The sequence below is a fragment of the Martes martes genome (assembly GCF_963455335.1).
Source record: "Martes martes genome assembly, chromosome: 6".
Lineage (NCBI taxonomy): Eukaryota > Metazoa > Chordata > Mammalia > Carnivora > Mustelidae > Martes > Martes martes.
Window position 1 is genome coordinate 48,956,108 of NC_137893.1, and position 19,917 is coordinate 48,976,024.

General features: G+C 38.7%; 1 protein-coding gene across 1 annotated transcript in view; it reads right to left on the reverse strand.

The window, feature by feature from the left end:
• Positions 1-5,791: 5,791 nt before the first annotated feature.
• Positions 5,792-19,917, reverse strand: part of SH3BGRL2 (SH3 domain binding glutamate rich protein like 2) — a 60,510-nt gene continuing 46,384 nt past the window's right edge. The window contains exons 3-4 of the mRNA XM_080807012.1: positions 12,870-12,950; positions 5,792-9,921 (exon numbers count right to left, since the gene is read on the reverse strand). Of these exons, the coding sequence (XP_080663138.1) occupies positions 9,910-9,921; positions 12,870-12,950 (93 nt within the window). The 3' untranslated portion in view covers positions 5,792-9,909. The remainder of the gene's footprint in view (positions 9,922-12,869; positions 12,951-19,917) is intronic.

Consider the following 19,917-nt stretch of genomic DNA (forward strand, 5'->3'; position numbering starts at 1 on the left):
GTTTTTCAATTTTCTGTTTGCCATAAGAGTAAATTAAAAACAAGAAGATTAAGAGCCAATAGCTATGTCCTTTATGGAAGTACTGGGTTCTTGGTATTTATTGTTGAGGAATTAGAGATTCTAGTGCAAGGCTAAAACCAATGTTCTAAAAATAGGTTGGTGTGTATCCTCTGATAACTGATTACATGAAGAGTCCTTTCTAGAAGCTTTAAACATATACTTCAGCATCATGCTTTTTCATTTAAATAATACTTCGTTTTCAACGTGAAACTGAGAACCACAAAGTAAGGAAGACTAGAAGTCATGAAGTCATGTCACATCCTAAGATTTGCATCTTTCTGTAATGTTTGTGTTTGTGACATGAAGCTCACAAGCTTAGGTAACGACTGAGTTGCCAACTTCATACAGTGAATTTTTGGATACTTGACAGCAAGGCATCAGTGTTGCTTGTAATGCAAATTTTCACTTAAACTGCCTAAACTTCACAAAACACTGATAATCTTTTTGCTCTTAATAAACATGCCTAATTCCCTAAGAGAAGTCACTAAGGAAATTCGTTTTTGATACATGCCAGCTATTGGTTTATCACGTCTTAGCTCCAAATTCACCCTCAAACATTCTGTAATCGTGGACAGAATCCCTTTAAGCATGTCTCCCTCACGAGTCCGATGTTAAGCTTTCTTAGTTGGAGGCTCTCCTGTGTGAGAGCACGGTGGGTCAGTGGTGTGGGTCTGATGGTGCTGCCTTCTCTTGCGGGGGCGGGGGGGGGGTGTTGCAGAGCATAGGGTCCCACAGAGACCTGGAGCTCTGGCCCAGCGATAATCTTCCTCAGCCCCCTTGACATGGACACACGCTCCTAGTCTCCTGTCTGTCCTGCATCTTGACTCCCTCTGCAAGCCTACATGCCTGGCCAGAGTTCCTGGCCCCCTGACCACACTTGAGGTTGCTTGCTGTTGCACGTGACTGGAGACCAGTCAGCAAACCTCGGTGCCATCATCCAGTTAGCTGCAACCTTGACACCCACCCCGCACCAGGAGCTCTGAAGCCCCACTTCCCTCCCAAGTTTGTCCCTCCTTGGGTATTCTTAGCCCTGCAGTAAAACATAGTGTTCTTACATCTGATAGTCACTCCTTTCTCAGTGCTTGGGAATTCTTTATATTTAATTTCCTGTGCAAATAACCATGTGGTGTTTACCTCTTGCTTGGTTACAGACTGATAAACACACACTTCACTTAGCAACTGGTAATTGTCAGCAGAAAGAACGCAAGGAATAGGCATTACTAGTGATATAGTAAGAAAAAAACTTCTCAGTTCATGGCCATACATTTAATTATCAATTAGACTGTTGAACATATACTAATAATCCATGTATTTTATTTGACTGCAGGGTCAGCTTTTATGTAACAAATTTATTGTATGCAAGTTAAAAAAGGACATACTAGTAATTCGTCTCTCTTAATATAAAGCTGACCCAAACCAAATGGTATAAAATAAAAAAAAAAAAACACCAGGAAAAGTTAGCTTCTGAGATACTAAGCAGTGAACATTTATGCTCACAGGTAAATTACAAAGAGTACTACACTTTCACCAACATCACACAAACATAATATCAATACTGGGTGTCAACAAACTCACATAATGGTCTTAATACAGAAGAGATAATGGTTCTGGTTTTTATAACACAAATTTGGGTTTAACTGGTGACTGGTGGTTATACCCTCACTAAAATGGGAAAGTGCTATTCTCTTTCTCAGATGTTTACCAGGTAAAAAAATATAAGCTGAGATACAAAGAAAAAATATGACTTACTAGCACAGAGTTCTTGGGCTTTGGCTGGACAGCTTATTTGGTGATTCTCAGTTCTACCACAAACCATGAGAAGGATGCTCTTCCAATCAGCAAAAAATTAGAATGTAAGTTTTAACTCTATTGAAAATACTATTCAATAAAGAGCTATTTGCAATGCAAATGCAATAAAGTCTTCAGTAATGGGGAGAACATTGGAGAAAATAGATCTTCCCCATCATCTAAAATCTATTCTCTCCTGAAATTACCCATTTTCAGGAAGATGGCCATCTCTTGAGATAGACACCACTCCCACCCAAACTCCCCTATCACAACCTGTCATTTTGCCTGCATATCCGTCTGATTCCAGCAGTAGGTCTGTCCATCCTTACTGCAGATGTACCGGTTTATGTGCTGGGGTTCTAGAGGACAGAGCCCCTCTGGAATTGTCTCAGAGGCAGCCTGGTCTCTAAATGAGTCAATGATAGGGAACAGGTGAACAGGTTTCCTGCTGTCACTCAGAAGCCACCGACAAGTCTGAATGCCGTAGTCATTTCACCTGCCAGATATGTAACTGCTAAAATTCTGTTTGCCTGGTCACCTCATGACTAGAAAGGGAAACTTGTCAGGATTCAGTTTCTCATTTTGATTCTGATGGTGTAATAATAAATACTTACTAGACATGTAAAATAGTAGGGCAAGGGAAGCTGCAGCGGGAGGCATTCCTTCTGCCTGCCAATCTGGAGAGTAAAAATATCACTGCTGTCATCACTTCTGCTACCTGTACTAGTTGGGTAGGATGTGGCTAGGAGCAGATTGTTTAGGAGTGGTTTACCACTGAAGACAGGCAGGGAGAGAGAAGAGGGTAAATCCGGTCTAGGATAACAGAGTCAATGCCAAATTACGGATCTTTTTGCCTCAACAATTGATCTCAGAGTCATCTTTGAATCTGGCTTTGAATCCAGACCCCAGAATCTGTATTTCAGCCTAGGGATGTTATTAATAATGTGGCATGAAATGGATTGATATGAAGAAAAATACTACCCCAATTTAATAATTTGGGATAATAATATCAATAAGCTACATCAAATGAACATGAGAAATGTTCATCTATAATTTATCTCACACAGATTCTGTGGGGTTATTCCATCCATCCTGAAAGGATAAATCCTACATACTATGGTAGTTCATGAGAATGACAAATAATGAGCCCCAAAGCAACATACAAAACAGCTACGTGAAACACAGATAGTTGGCATCTGTTGGCGTACAATGACTATAATACAATCACTCTCATTTCAGGGAAGGGTCCCAAACAAAATAAACAACAACAACAAAAAAGTCAAACAACAACAACAAAACCCAGGGCACCTGGGTGGCTCAGTCAGTTACACATCTGCCTTTGGCTCAGGTCATGATCCCAGGGTCCTGGGATTCAGTCCCAATTGGGCTCCTTGCTCAGTGGGGAGCCTGCTTCTCCCTCTGCCTGCTGCTACTCTCTCCCTCTGAGAAGTAAATAAATAAAATTTTTAAGAAACAAAACAAAACCCATTCTCCTACTTAACAACTACTGTCGCCATCCATTTTTTTAAATGACAAAATATAGGTTTTTCCCCCAAAACCGTTTCGCTGAGAGTAGCAACAAGAAAATGTCTTAAAACCCTGAGCAAAGTAAAGGTAAAAACAAACAAACAAACAAACAAAAAACCCCAACAAAACCCTGAGCAAAAAAGGGAAGATATTTTCCCTTAATCCTCACATTCTGTTTTACTCTTTGGCAATGAGACCAGAGAGAGATATGCAAAAAGTAGATTATCCATATATTCCTATGAGCTCAAATGAATTTTACCAATACAGACAATTAACATTTTAGGAAATCTAGGATAAAATCCTATTGATATTTATTACTGTTTTGCAGATTAAAGATGCATCTGTATGGTTCATTAAATTTCCTCATTAAAAAGAGGGGGCAATTGGGTGACTCAATGGGTTAAAGCCTCTGCCTTCGGCTCAGGTCATATGTCCGGGTCCTGGGATCGAGCCCTGCACCGGGCTCTCTGCTTGGTGGGGAGCCTGCTTCCCTTCCTCTTTCTCTCTGCCCAGTTGTGATCTCTATCAAATAAATAAATAAAATCTTTAAAAAAAAAAAAAAAGAAAAAGAAAACACACACACACACACAGCACCATGACTGTTCATAGATGTGGGCCAATTAGAGATTAGACACCACTTTGTAAGGCAATAAAGGAACAAGAGGTTAGATACACACAGAGATGCCCCATATTACCACACACACACAGATTACTCTTTTTATCCCAGGAAAAAAAAAAAAAAACCTCCCTCTTCACTACAAAAGTGCTTCAAGCTAGAAGGACAAAAAAGCAAAATGAGAAAAACATCTTTCTTGGCAGTATTAGAAAATTATATTCCAAAAGATGTTCACACTTTCATTTTACAAATGAAAGAAGGAGCATTATGCCAAAAACCCCAAAAACCTTTTAAAGGTTTTGTAAATTCTATTGTAAATTCAGGCAGAGGTTGGTATGGAATAGTAGCATCCAAGAGGACTGTAACACAAGCCATACATGTAATTTAACATTTTATAGTGGCTACATTAAAAAAAGTGAAATTCATTTTAATATTTAATTTAACCCAATATGCCCCAAATATGATCACTTAAAAATGCAGTCATTATAAGAATTATTAGTAAGTTATTTTACATTCTTTCCTTCATACTACATCTTCTAGTATGCCAGGATCCTATTAAAAGTCTATTAAAAATGCTGTCCCTGGGCAGCAAGAGCCTCAGAAGATAAGGCTGCATTATAGTTTCTCATTCTTATACCCACCAGTCAGTTCACACACATGAAAACATGCTATGAGCACAACACACTGGGTTATATTCATAGGCTACAGATCTAGCTCATTCAGCTTCAGGATTATTTAACTATGAGTATAGGTTCAAAACAATCTGTGACTTTAACTTTTTTGATGTCCTTTTAAGTATAGTATTATTTTGGCCTAGCATAAGTCTTACATTTTGGTAAACTAAGGAAATGTGCATATATAAATATGCAGTCTATATAAAGATCAGTCTATATAAAGATTTCCTTTCAATAAAATTTTGTAGCAGAAAAACAAATGATATTAATTTCCTGCCAAATAACTAGAATTGATGAGCCTTACAATAAGCTTCAAAGAAAGAACCTTGCTAGAGCACAGAGGGACTTCTCTGGGCTAATATGCGGACAAGCTGAAAATTAGCACACAATAAAAACACACAATATATGCACTTAACTTTATTTTCTCCAAATAGAAGAAAGCTTCACATGCTTTTCATACTTCTGGTAATTGCTTCAGAAGATTTTTCTACTCTGAATATAATTTCTCTTTAAATAGTTAAATAAGCATTAACTGATAAAAGGTAAGTTATAAAGAACTTTTACAAATTGATAATTAAAAAACAGAACACAGTAGGAAAAAAGGTAGGAGACACAAAGAAGAATTTCCAAATTCCTACTTAGGAATTACCATAATAAAACACATTCAACCTATTAGTAATCAAATATGTGCAAAATGAAACCACAACGAGATACCATGTTCTATTTTTCGGCTTGGCAAAAACTTGATTCCGATGATCCCGAATGTGGGCAGGATCTAGAGTACTGAAAATTCTAGGATACCAGTGAAAGTGTGAGCTGGTACCATGACTTTGGAAAACAATTTGGCCTTATCTATTGATAATGTGCTTTGCTGTATGACACAGCAATTCTATTCAAGGTATACATCCAGTCTTGGCTATGTGCACCGAAAGTCATATAAAAGAATGTTCATAGCAACACTGTCTTTATCTATTTCAAAGAAAGATGCAGTTCAATATCCAGCAACAGAAGAAGGGAAAAACTGTGATACAGTCATTCAATGAAGTAGTACCTAGCAGTGAAAAGAAACCAGGATACTTGTTCCAAAATGATAACACCCAATTGCAAAGAACATAAGGTGACAGAATACAGTTTAATGCCATTTATTATTATTTAAAGGTACAGAGAATAAAGGAGGTAAAACGGTAAAGGGGAGAAAGGCTATGATCCGCAGACTTCAGGAAAGGGGCTCCCACTCTCAAACAGGGATGGGATAGGGCCCGAGAAGAGCACACAGCGCCTCAAAGGAAAGGCACTGAGCTGGTAGCAGGCACACAGGCGCTTGTTCTCTTTATATTTTAGTGTGTATGTATGTACGTGTATATATCCCATTGCAAGAAATAATCTTAAAACCTGGAAGGGCTGTAACAAGCAAAGGAGATTACACATAACGTTTCACGACGAACGGAGTGCCACGCGCCGACCTCGACCCTATTGTTCATCACTCGGCAGTAATGGCCGCCCTTGACTGTGTTCTTCTTCACGGTGGAGACTCCTGGCCTGCTCAGACAGTACCCACTCCAGTCCAGGGGCTCAACACATGCTGACTGAAAGGATGACCCACACTTCTAGAAGAACTAGGAACACTGAAAATCTGGGGTATAAGTGGGCAGTAATGACCTGGCTTATTTGGTTTCACGATTCGGCACATTTCCTTCAAACTTAGTCTGTTCTCTTTTCTCTCCTCCTTTACCCTCCTTCTGTCTTGGTGCTTAAGGTCTGAGATAGTTCAGTGATGAGATCAGCCTCAGACTCTGCCTTCAGAAATGTTTTCTCCCGCTTTCAGAGAGGGCTGCCTCAAGGGAGGCCTGGCTTTTAAGGGTGGTGGCTACACTGTACTTGGTTTTGCACCCAATTAAGGGAACAAATCCACCAGCCTGTGGCTTCAGTGTACTCAGGAAACCACTATCATCTACTGGAACCAACCAAGGGAGCAAGAGATTTCATGCGTCCTTGGTCCTGGTCACTGAGAGGATTCTGTGATCACTTCCCAACACACATACACACAGGACCACGTCATATTGGTCTCCTGGAATGGTCAAGTGCTCTGCCCGCATTTTTACAACAAATCTGCAGCATTCAGGTATGAGATTCAGGAACAGGAGTAGAAGTACAACATCCCAACTGAACAGGAAGGTTTCAAGCAAACACAGAACTGACATTAGAAAAGGTATAAGAAACAGTAGGGGACAAACACTCCATTTTCAGAATATGTGTTTTCTGGAATTTATTTCTCTTTAATGCTGAATATAAAATCTGAGATTTTACCAGGGCCCTTAAAGACAAACACATACACACTGAAATCTAGAAATAATAATTATGCAGATCAAAGAGGGCCCTGACACTTAAGAAACGCTGTTAAATGAAAAGTATTTCTAGAAAAAGCAAAACCCTATATAGCAAAATCAAATTAAAAAAACAAAACAAAACAGAAAGAGACTTTGGTACCTTTCAATAACAGAAGACAAAAACAAGTTTAGTTCATTTTTAAATTCATGTAATACAAAACAGTTAGGTATTTAAAGGAATCTATAAAACAGAAACAAATCTAAAATATATCAGAATCTGACAGAGAAAAAAATTTTCCTTTTCTTCTCTTTGATTTTAAAAGAACACTGGAATTTGGAAAAAATTAGTATTTCCCCAACTAAATTTTCTTTTGGTCTGCATATACCTAGCAGGATGGCACTCTGTATTTTACCTAATTTTAAACTGGCATAATTTTATTTTTAGCAGCACATTTCCTTTGTCCCAATGAGCCTACTCCAGGAAATAAAAATTCTGAAATGCCTTTGATATTACATCTACGTCTACAACTCCCACCTAGATCTTTCCTAGGTTTTTAAGCGTGTGAATATTCAAATCTAAAGGCAGCTAGTTAAAGAAGGGAACAGGAAATCATTACATGTTTGGAATTTAGCTGGTAAAACAGTACAAGGAAAGAGACAAGCTTCTCTGAACACAACATGGTCCCAGAGGGCAGTGCCCAGCGGAGCCTGGATATTGCGGCAAAGGCCACACAGGGTGCTTCCACCTCCCTCATAACAAGTACAGCACCAGCCAGGGCTGGGCTCTCCTATTTCTATAATGATTTTAAAATAATAATAATTATTATTAAAATAACGAGGTAAGGAGAAGACGATGTGCGACCAGTGGCAATTTAGCAATGCCATCCAACTAGTCTGTTTAGGAGACCCATTCGGGTCCTGCCATAACCACAATAATGCAAAAGTTTTAAGATGAACAGATCTGAGGAGCTGTCTTTGTCTAGCAAGTCTCCTATTGATCCCACAACCCCAGAATTTAACTTGCAAGGCCTCGATCTTACCAAGTTGGTTCTTGGCGCTCATTGGCAAGAGCAGACTAAATGAAGTTAGACCACTGTGGCATTAAGCTTTTTAAAACTGTTGTATCTGCAAACGAAATTATAAGCCTTGTCAGAAGATGCATTGACTCAAACACAGTATCCAGTTCAAAATAAAAGATTCCTGGATAGTCCCTGGGATTTATCAGATGGAATGTGACCTGGATCTTCTTTAATACCACCTAAGCAGTAATACCCATGATTTCACAACAGCTTTCCTTGGAGAGAAAATTGTGGATCATGTATTTGTTCCAGTCAAGTCGAAATCTATGGTCATGCTCTTCTTCAGGTCGTAGTCCTGGGCTCCAAATCTCAGGCTGGGGTTTCTGCGTCAGCATTCAAGTCTTTACAGTGGTCCACATTTAGTTAGTTGGAGGGTGAGAGAACATAGGTGACAGGGCTTTCGTTCTTATGTACTTTGAATTTCTTACATCCTGCTCAGAATGTGAATGACAGGTCCAGCATCACGATGCTGAGGAAAGCAGAATATTTTAGGCAACCCTCTAAGAATTTATCCTATTCGAGGCTATTTATGTTTGGCAACCAAAAACTCTAAAGACCATAAGCAGGGACAAGGATGGAGAAAAGGAACCTTTGCCTGAAGGAAGTAGACATGTTCAGCATCCATTCCAAAGGGCGTAGAGAGATTCTACATGCCCAGTACAATTCAGAGCTATTCTCTGACAGCCCCTTTCTCTGAAAGCTCACTGGTATCCATATATGGAATGAGAACACGTATCTACATTACCCTGAAAAATCTGGGACTGTACACTGGCCAGAAATAGTAGCAAGCAGTTAAAGGTCTGGTGAAAAGCAACCAAGGAAAAAAAAATGAAATTGTACCCCAATATTAGTATCTTTTAGTATGCCTCATTAAGGGCTCACAAAATATATCTAGCCAAGATCTTCCTTTCTCAAAAAAAATATAATCCATTCACAAAATAGAATAAGCAGCTGTTAGTTAGGGAAGCTGCATTTAAAAATATGTTACTTGTGCATAAAGAAGTTGCTAGAGCTGAAAATCCCTTCAGATAGGAGTCAGATCATTTCCCTATAAATTTACTATCTAATTAGGACACCTCCTAAAATATATCTTTTCTAAGCTGTCTTTTACATTTAAATAAAACTTCTCCCTTGCAGGAGATGAAGAAGCCTGTATTTTCCAAAATACCAACTATTTTTATCCCTGTAACTTGGTCCTGATCACATATTGTTGCGACAGTGATTTCTGGAAACATCTGTAGGAGTTTGGAGGATTTATGGAAATGAGTGTCCGTTACCAAAGGAGGCTAGAACATCTTTATCTATAGGTGCTATTACGAAGCCCAGGACTAGTGACAGCTGTGACTTTTGCAGCAAAAATCTGCAGCCCTTTGTCAGCCAGCATTGCTTTGTTTCTCTCTGATCAAAAGATTCCACTAGCCTGGCAAACTAAGTTCAAGGATATGATCCAGGCTGCTTAAAGAGAGGCGGGTCTGAGCCATACTGGCATCAACTACAACCTAGGGCAGATCCAACATCTTCTCTCCAATGGTGCCACCCACTTTATCTTTCAGTCATTAAGGAAGCACACCTGTAACAGGTTAGAGTACCTCCAGGTGAATGAGGCAACTGCAGGCAATTTTGAAAATAAGGGAAAAACCACCACAGTCCTGATTTGGTTCTAAGCAATCATGCAACCCCATTATACCCATGTCTTCTAAAAACACCTTTTCCGTGGCAAGCAAAGTTACTGATGATGCACGTGGCTTTAGTCACAGTGATGCATTAGGTAAGCAGGTGTGTGCTGAGTACCAGGGGGCGCTCCAAAATGCATCTCCGTTATCTTCCACTTGTCTTCTCTAAGGTTCTGCCTATTTATTTAAAAAAAGAAAAAAAGGTCACTCGTTGCATTGGGTTGATAAGAAAATTCACCCCGGCAATGATGTTTTAATGATGTCAGGAATGAAGATGTTGGAAATCTTAAGAAATCACCCCCATGTGATTGATTAGAGCAAATCCTAGGTTTCAGAATCAGCATAGATTGCAATCATACCCACCCAACCTGCCAAGTATGAAAGTAGAAAGGAAGCCACCTGTTTCCAATGACTGCACTGACTGACCATGATTTACTGGTTGTTATGTATTTTGAATATCACCTCTGAATGGCAGGGATCCCAAAGCAGAAACTTCTACTCCAGGCTCTGCCTTAAGTCTAATTAAACAACAAACCTGATGGTTTTCTACCTGAAAATTATTGGTGAAAAGGCCTCCTTTTCTCTTAGGTAGGTACCCAGGATGTGTTGGCTTCTACTGGCTCCAACCAGCCAAAGAGGAAGTGGGCTCCCCTAGGGTTTCTATCCTTTCAATTTTTTGAAAGAAAAGTGAGAAACCTGTATTTTAAATATAAGCAACACATTTAAATTCTTTTTAAAGTTCTACGTAGGACAGATGCATCCAGACCCAGTGTGGCCTACAGGCCAGCATTTTGTGACCTCTCAACTTTCTCTGCCCCGTCCATTTCTAAGAACTGCCCAGAGTCTACCTACACCTGGGCCTGTTGGGCTTGTGAACGTTCTCTTCCTGTCATCTCTCTGTTCTGTCCTCATTGTGTAAGAGCAATTACAGACGCTAGTGGTGTTTTATACATTCCTCGGCATATATGTATATAGCATATAGATAGCCCTATTGTTTATGTACATATACTGCAGAGAGGGAGGGAAAGGAAAGGAGAAAAAGGGGCATCCATCTTTTAGTACATTATACCCATGAATGCTCTGTCTAGGCCTTTGAGTGTGGATTGTGGATTGAGTGTGTTTTACTACCACAGTAAAAAAAATATGTGAGTAGGAAGAGGGTAAAAGCTGAATTGCTCTTAAACATATTTTCACCTCTCTCCTATGCCAAGTGTGAATTGCCATTAACCCTTAAGGCCCTGAATGATTCACGAGAGAAGACTGCACAAACAATGCACCATATGACCGATTGAGGGGCTGGAATATGGTGGGCTGAATGGGTGGGGTTGCCCAGGGCCTTTAATACCTTTGGAATGGTCGATTGAAATCAAGCAGTTGTCAATGGCATCGGAAGACCAACTTTAATACTGTGACCATAGGTCATGTGAAAATGCATACTTTATAGATTATAGACTTCCTGGGAAATTTATGAAAATAAATATTTTTAAAGAGTAAAAAAGTCAGCCTTCAGAGTCTCTAAGGAATCTGCCTCTTCAGGGAAAAATGAGAACAAAGATGGCAGGCACACAGTACTTTATTTTTTAAGGTTTTTTTTTTGGAGAGATAATGATGTCCACTAGATTTATACATCCTTTAGATTACTCCCACCCGTGTTTTTTCCAGGTCTTTGAAGATAAATCTGGATTGTTTAATATTTTTGGATGAAATATGTTGTAAAAACACTATAATTTTCCTAACAAGTATTCCAATGTTCCATCTTTATAAAAATAGTTTTAAGAACCTTTAAATATTATATGTGTGGGTTTTGCCACTGTTTAAAACATATGCATGGAAACCACCCACAACCATCTGTGGACTTAGTAATGTAAAAACAAAGCAAGATTTCACATCGGCTATGAACTGCGGGTGTTGGTATAAAATTTATATTATTGATAATTTCTGCTTTCCTCCCATAGGTGTTCCAGAAATGGTACAGATCCTGGGTAGCCTCAAGAGACCTATTGCTTACAGACATCAAAGTACCCAGTACTGCACTTTCATTTCAATTTAGTGTTAAAAATAGATACTTTAGAATTCAGTCTCAATTTGAAATAGAGTCAAAACCTCAACTGGTTTGTATAAAAAGACTGCAAGGAAATACACCCAAAAAAGTTAACATGTGGGGCGCCTGGGTGGCTCAGTGGGTTAAGCCTCTGCCTTCAGCTCAGGTCATGATCTCAGGGTCCTGGGATCGAGTCCCGCATCGGGCTCTCTGCTCGGCAGGGAGCCTGCTTCCTCCTCTCTCTCTGCTTGCCTCTGCCTACTTGTGATCTCTCTCTGTCAAATAAATAAATAAAATCTTAAAAAAAAAAGTTAACATGCTTATCTCTGGGTGGTGGGATAACAGGTGATTTTTATTTTCTACTCTACTCTATACTTTTGTATTTTCTTAAATGAACCTTTCCTAAATGAGGCTACTTTCATAATCAGAAGAAAATGGTATTTTTTAAAGGGGGAAATAAAGTATTACCTTATTTAATAAAGAAACTCTATTTTTTATTTTGGAAGTGAATCTATACATTTCACAAACTTTTAATAATATATATAACTTCTGGTCTCAATACTAGTAAAGCTTGAGCCTTTTATGTTCCTTCAAAGACATATGATGTAATAAAGTAGCTTCAAAAAGCTTTCTGATTTAGTTTAGGAATTTTAGTGTTTTTTTCAAAGTTGACCATTTATTATTACAGACCATCTCCCTTCCAAAGTACAGGAGTTAAATGTGCAAAAAACCTTAAAATATGGCTTTGATTCTGCTATTTCAAAAAATGTAAAATAATGTAAACATGCACTTTAAAATAGAAAGCACTTACTACCTAAATTCTTCTTGGAAGAAGGGGATATAGATTATAAGTAAAATAAATGATAGATAAAATTAAACTCTAATATACAACAATTGAAAATTGGAGGGAAAAAAGCTGGACTTTTTTGTGTGTTTTTACACCAGGTAGTCCCTGACCATGCACCTGAGCAAGCAAAATTTAAAAATTTAGGAGACTACACACGCATTCCTTTAACACCTTCAATCTCAACCCCTAGAGACAATTCAAAAAAGATAATTTTAAAACAAGAAAAGATTTCCCTACCTTTGATGCCAACCGTGGTTTCAGGCCTAAAAATGAATAGACCGTGTTGCTTTCCTTTGCTTCAAAAAAACTGTCATAATCCTAGAAAAAAGAGGAAGAGAAAAGAAAAAAAAAGCAGACAATTATCAGTATTTGGTGATTCTAAAAAATTCTTTATGGAAACGAAAAAATGCACCATTGCTTCATGCAGGCCAGGGAAGGCCTACATAAATCTACTGGATTGGCTCTGCTTGAGCATAAAAATTTCTGAGTATGACGATGGGTGTATCATATTTTTAATAGAAGGCCTGTGACAAGATTAATATGTAAAACACTGACAAGACAAGTGAAATCAGAACACGTTCCCTCTCCCTCTTGTGCCAAACTAACATTTATTTGTGTGAAATCACTCTGATAAAAGATTTTACTTCGGGTGCTTCGATATGAAAGGCTGACTCCCAATTCCATTCTTATATTTTGTTATCTAGGGCTTTAAAAAAAAAAAATCACTGGGTAAACAGAAAGCCATAAAGGTCTCCATGTGTCAGTGCAAGTGCTTCTATTCTGCTTTTGAAGTTTTCCACATTTTTTCAGACTGTGTCTTCAGAGAGAATAAAAAGATCAAATAAAACCTAGAGGAAACTATATCCTCTGTAACATTTATCTTTGCCTCAGACACAGAATCATTTTTCTCTTCCTACTTTCACAAGAGAAACTAACAAGGAATTCTGGTCAATGGGTTCATCAATTGTTTCTTTTCAAACGTTTACATAGATGTAACTATATGGTTTCTAAGTCCAGGTAAAGCAGTCTTCAAATTCGGTAGAAGTTCCTCGGATAACTTTTTCCAAAGGATCAATGTAAGCAGACAGCGATCAGAATCACTGGAGCCATTTGCTCTCTGCCAGGGACTTTAAAATCAGTACTTCATTCAATCCCCACCACAGACCACCAGGTTGAACACTGGCTCAGAGTCAAGAAATATTCTGCCCAAGTCTGACAGGCAATCTGTGAAAGAGCTGAGATTTGGGGCCAATTCTCACTGATGTTAAAATCAATGCTTTTTGGACTCTGATGCTTCCTGGCCAGAACGAAACCGGGTATGGGGCACCCTGTATATCAGTCACTGAATCCTAATGAATTCGCTGCTGAGCCGAGCCAATGGCATCACAAGTATTTCTGAAACCCGTCTAGGAATCTGAATGAGAGTCCATAACTTGGAGAATGGAGATTTGCTTCCTGCAAAGGATGCCCCAATGATGAAAAAATCTTTGAATTATTTCACTCTGTATAGAGACTCCCTTGTTCAAATGCTTTAGCAAGTTGAGTGTCATGTGGCTTTGAAGGCAGCTTGATGTTGATCCACGATCCTCTCAGCCTCAGGCCTTCCACTCGCTCTGCCTTCCATAGATATTCAGGTGGTAGCTCCCCCTGCGAGTTAGGAGCAGGCCTACTACAGTGCACCGCCAAAGAGAGCCTTCCTTGACCTGACAGGAAGGAGCAATTTATCTAAAAAGCGAGGCTCAGCAAAAAAGCTACGTCAAAAGTGGCATTTTAAGCTGAAATATGAAGGAGGAGAAGAGCTGACCAGGTGAAGTGTTGGGACAGGGAACAGCACTGGTGAAGAGTGAAGCTGGCAAGTCTGACAGGGAGGAGCATATGTAATATGAGCATATTCAAAAAGATTTTGAATTTTATCTTAAGTACAAAAGGAAATGATGTATGGGTTCTGGGCAAGGAGCAGAATGATTTAGTTTCCTTTAAGAAAGTAGCTAAGTTAGGGGCCCCTGGGTGGCTCAGTCCATTAAGCACCCGACTCTTGATGTCGGCTCAGGTCACGATCTCAGGGTCCTGGGATCAGCCCCACACTGCACCGTGCCCAGTGCGGAGTCTGCTGGAGATTCTCTTTCTTGCCCTCTGCACCTCTCCTCGCTCATGTGCATACTCTAAATAAATGGACATGAAATCTTTAAAAAAGAAAGAAAGAAAGAAAATAGCTAAGTCAAGTGTGTGGAGAATGGCTCAGAGACAGGCCTACAAGAAGGAAAGCAGGGAGAAAAGTCAAGGGAGCACTGCGGTAATCAGGTAAGAAGGTGGCAGCCTGAACCCAACCAACGATAATGGAGATAGAGAAAAGTGGACAGACTGGAGATAGATTTTGGAGGAAGAACTGACCATACTCACCTGGAGAACTGCGGGGGAGGGGGTTAGAGAGAATTAAGACTTAAGGCAGCTCTGACCTTTGTGATTTGACAGAAAAGACCAGAGAAAAAGCAGATGTGAGAGTAAGGATGAAGTGGTTTCAAAATGTTCAGTTTGAGCAACTGTATGGGACATCCAAGTGAAGAAGATATCAGCTGCGCAGCTGGAGGTTTCTAGTGACTCTAGGATATTACAGATTTCATAGTTTATGGAAAATTTAATAATTTTTATAAGAAAAACTATGTCACAAATAATACAGGTCTAACAGAACTTAGGCAAAATCCCATGAACTGAAAATATTGTTACAAATATTCTTTATAACAAAGGTACTTCCAAATAGTTGAATACCATTTTACCGATCTGGGTTCAAATCCTATTCAATGCATACTTTCTCTGGCTTTAACATTACTATGGCTAGGGGGTTTCTTACCCGAGTATTGAATTGGATCCTCCCAATAGCTTAGAAATTGTCACTTTAGGTAATTAACTCCTTTCAAAGCGACAAATATAAGGTTTGGTAATTAACTTTAAAAGCAGAATAATTTAAGGGCAGTAATTTTTAAAAATGTGTGTTAGAATAGTACCTGATACACACCTGGTTACCAATATTTGTCAAGTGGATGAATGAGTTGTGTTTGCTAATTAATGACTGATGGGTCATGTTTTAGGTAATCTTATGCTAGTAATATAATTGGAGTGAATCCTACCCTACTATGGGTTCTTAAAAATTATGTAAAAAATTTATTTTCTGATATTTAAAAGTCTGATGAATCTCAAAGTGTAAAAGGTTTTCAGCGCTTTTTTTGTCATATTTAGGCAGGGAGGCGGTTGATAATTTAAAATCTAGGATTTACTAGTTAATACCCCCTTTTAGAGATAATAAATTAAACAGTATGACTGAAATAATTTAAGAGTAAAATAGTATTAGAAAATTTTAAATCACCTCCTATTAAGACATAAGTTCTTATGGCCTTAGGCATTCCCCAATAAAAGAGAAAGTTCTGCTTTCTTATCAAATTCATCTCATTTATCAGGCTTCTATTTTTAAAGATGTATTAAGGTCTGTACTGCAAAAGTTAAAAGCACTGTATTTTAAAAACTCACTATAAAGCCTCGAAGTAGACTTGCTGAATTCCATATAGTCAAAGATACTTTCTGAAATGTCTATAAATACACATCTACAAGTTATATATTTCAGCAAAATCAACCTTCTGGAACTGTACAATATAATGATCAGTTAATATTACCTTTGGAGAAGGGTACAAATATACAAAGCATATTCAAGATAAAACTGCGCAGTTTCAGAAGCTAGTACATTTTCATTACACATAAGACAAAAGAAGAAAACTCACTTTGTTTCTAGTGCAAGAAAAGAGAAATTTCTGGACTATACAGGTATCAACATAACTGAGCACTATTACTAATGGAACATCTATCTAAATGCTGCAACTTTAAGAAAAATAAAGAAGGCTAAACAGCTGTTAAGAAGGGGGGAAAAAGCTTCTGTCACCTAAACTTCTGTTTGCATTCAAGTGAAAACCAATGTCAGAAAATTTATAAGCTCATGATAAAATCTACAGCAGGTAGAGTGCACAATAGCCTCCTTCTTCCACAGAGCTCACTTAAGTACATTACCCGTACACCACGATTAGACTATTAAGGACTAGACGAGCATTTGAGACAAAGACCTTAAAGTTCTTTGCCCTTTTAGTGTTCCCTAGGAGAACAGTGAGGAAAACCCACAGCAGCCACACTGCTAGGCTGTATCACTTCCCACGCTAAGTCAATGACAATTAAGTGACAGACCCATATTATTTCCACATGCCAAGGGCATATCCAAACAGGAGGCTGTGCGGAATAAAAACTACATGGCTTATAAGTAAATGGTGGCAGCAATCGGTTCTAACTAAACCAAAGCAAATTTGGTTTACCCGAAAGAAGAAAAAAAAATTTAAATTCTAAGACAACCAGCATTATTGCTTCTGCAGCTGAAAATGGGCAGAGGCTCCTTCTTAAAATTTTTCAAGGCTGAGGGTAGCCTCTGAGCAGAATATCTTGATTTAGTGGATAAGGACTATGAATGCTATGTTCTATTTTATAAAATCTTGATATAGAAGGAAAAAATAGTTGACAGTTCCAATCCTGGTAGGGTATGTAAGATGTATTTGTCTGAAACAGCTTCATTCAGCAATTTCTATGCCAAACACCAAAAATATGGGTAAGTCCAAAGCTGAGGATTTTAAATTCCTAATTCATGTTTAACAATTCTGACCAAGCTGGTACAAGATGGCAGAACGAGCAAATATAACGACCCAAGCACCAACTGAAACTGAATGGAAAAAAAAATTTGTGTGTTAAACATAGGAAAAGGAACCAGCAATAACATTTTAAGAAATACCCAGAGGAGTTAAGTGAAGAGGCTAAAATTAATTAAGAGAATCTCTTGGATATTGACATTTATGTCATTCTCCTTTAAGCCACAGGGATTTCGTAAGATAGGATAATATACCCTCTTCTATGACTGTGGACACAACAGCTCTGTAGAGATTAGCATTTATAGGCTCATACCAAAATAAATATTAAATATGTTTATATATTATATTTTAGAATAGTTATTACAGTCAGAGAGGAGAATGTGACATATAAGCTTCAGCAATGCTGTGCATGTGTGGAGGGGGATCAACGTGGGGGAGAAATGAGAGAAGCCATTAAGAATGCAGATTTCTCTTCATCTTTCAAAGAAAAACATGCCCTCTAAAGTTTTATATCAAGGAATACAGGCACAGAATGGTGATAACCAAGAAAACTGCAAAGCGGAGCCTCACAGGAGAGGCTATCTCTTGGGAGTTCGGGGTGGGGGGCACCTACGAAGCAGGGCAAAGGAAAACGGACTTTTCACTTCTGACCCTCCTTTATTGTCTTTACGTTGATAGTATTAACACAGCCTTCGTTCTTTAACAGTTTTGTTTTCTTTTCATTAACTCTAACTGCATAAGGCTCAGAAAGAGAAACATTTTAACTAAAAGAAAACCTCCAACGTGGATCCTATTTAAGATACACCCTTAAACATGAAGCTGGGGCAGCCTGAACCCGTCTGGATGAAGGTTTTCAATATTCACGGCATAAGCCATCGTTTTCTTTTTTTTTTTTTTTTTTTTAAGATTTTATTTATTTATTTGACAGAGATCACAAGTAGGCAGAGAGGCAGGCAGAGAGAGAGGAGGAAGCAAGCTCCCCGCCGAGCAGAGAGCCCGATGCGGGGCTCGATCCCAGGACCCTGGGATCATGACCTGAGCCGAAGGCAGAGGCTCTAACCCACTGAGCCACCCAGGTGCCCCAGCCATCGTTTTCATGAAAGTCACGTCCCAGGGATTCATCACTGTAGAATACTGCAGCAAACATCTCACTGAGGTGAAAGTGGGAGATTAAACATTTATAGATAGAAGAATAAAAACTACCGTTATATAAGAGAGATAAAACCGCAAAGAATATCTAATTAAATTGTTATGCTTCTGGGCATACAGCTGATCAGCAAGAGATAGAGAGGAATTTCTATCACTCCTTCCCCACCCCCCCGACTTTTTCCTTTCCTAGTATCTGTGAGGATGTCATATAAGATTATTTACAGTAAAACATCTGAAGATTGTTCTTGATTCGATAAGTTATCTTTAATTTGAATTTAATTCAAATTAAGTTTCTTAAGAAAATTCTACCTGTAGGAGAGGCAAGCTTCCAACAGAGGTGATTTTCTAAACAAATTTCATTGTAAAATTTAGAAGATGCCTCAGTGAGCTTCCTCTTGAGACTTGACTTTTATTAATAAAATGGGAATGCGAATGCTCAGAACTTGACAAGGCGGGACCCAACTGAACAGGTTAGCTACCTGCTCAGCTGAAAACATCTGTGTAGCTATTCACCCATTCACACAACCAATTTTTGGTTAAGTATGTTCTGGGTTCCTAGCATCATACAGATACTAAGATAAATATGCCACAGAGCCTGTTGAAGTGAACACAAGGAACCTCACGGACTGGCTGAAGGGAACTACATGAAAAAAAATTCTGAGATAAAGATCCTAACAGGAATAAGGCACAGGTTTGCCAGGACTAGGGGAGGGGCAGTGATAACCAGAGCCCTAGTTAGAGAAAGCTCAGTAACAAGGCCCATTTGAATTGAGTTCTGAGAGAGAAAGAGGGTGGAATTCCATAGGAGATAAAAATTAAAGGATTTGATAATGAAATGGGATTGAGGTGAGGAAAATGAGTTTGGGATAACTTTGAGGGCTTTGCCTTACATACCGTGTAGATGATGTAGTCATTAAGCTTATGTAAATAACATCCATATTTTAGAGACAGAGCACAATCTCCCGTGAATAACGAAAATTTTAAACTTCAGCTTTCCTTTTTTTCTTTTCCTTATTGACTCCAACAATCAGAGTTGTAGTAACACAAAATTACTGCCAGTCAGGCTTCAGCCTGGGTCAAAATTCTATCACTACGTTCTACTCCATCCTGCCAGACCATACACTTCATTTTCACAGAGGAGACTTGGAAACAGCTAATCTTGTGTTTCTCAAATGTGGCCTCTGAAGAATCCCAGGAGGCAGAAGAAACAACAGACCTTCTAGATGGCCCCTCCTCTGAGCTAAGCATGGTTTGACATTTTTAAATGACTAGAAAATAAGACGAAGAAAACCAAACGAAAAAGAAGATATAGCAGAGAATGGGTGGTCTGAAAAGACTAATTTATCAGTTGGCCCAACCCTTGATCTAGAAGATCGGAGGATATATTTTGAGGCAGCCCCTATAAAAGTGAAATTTCTTTTGAAGCCTTGTTCAATCTTAAAAATCCATGGAAATCAGGCACC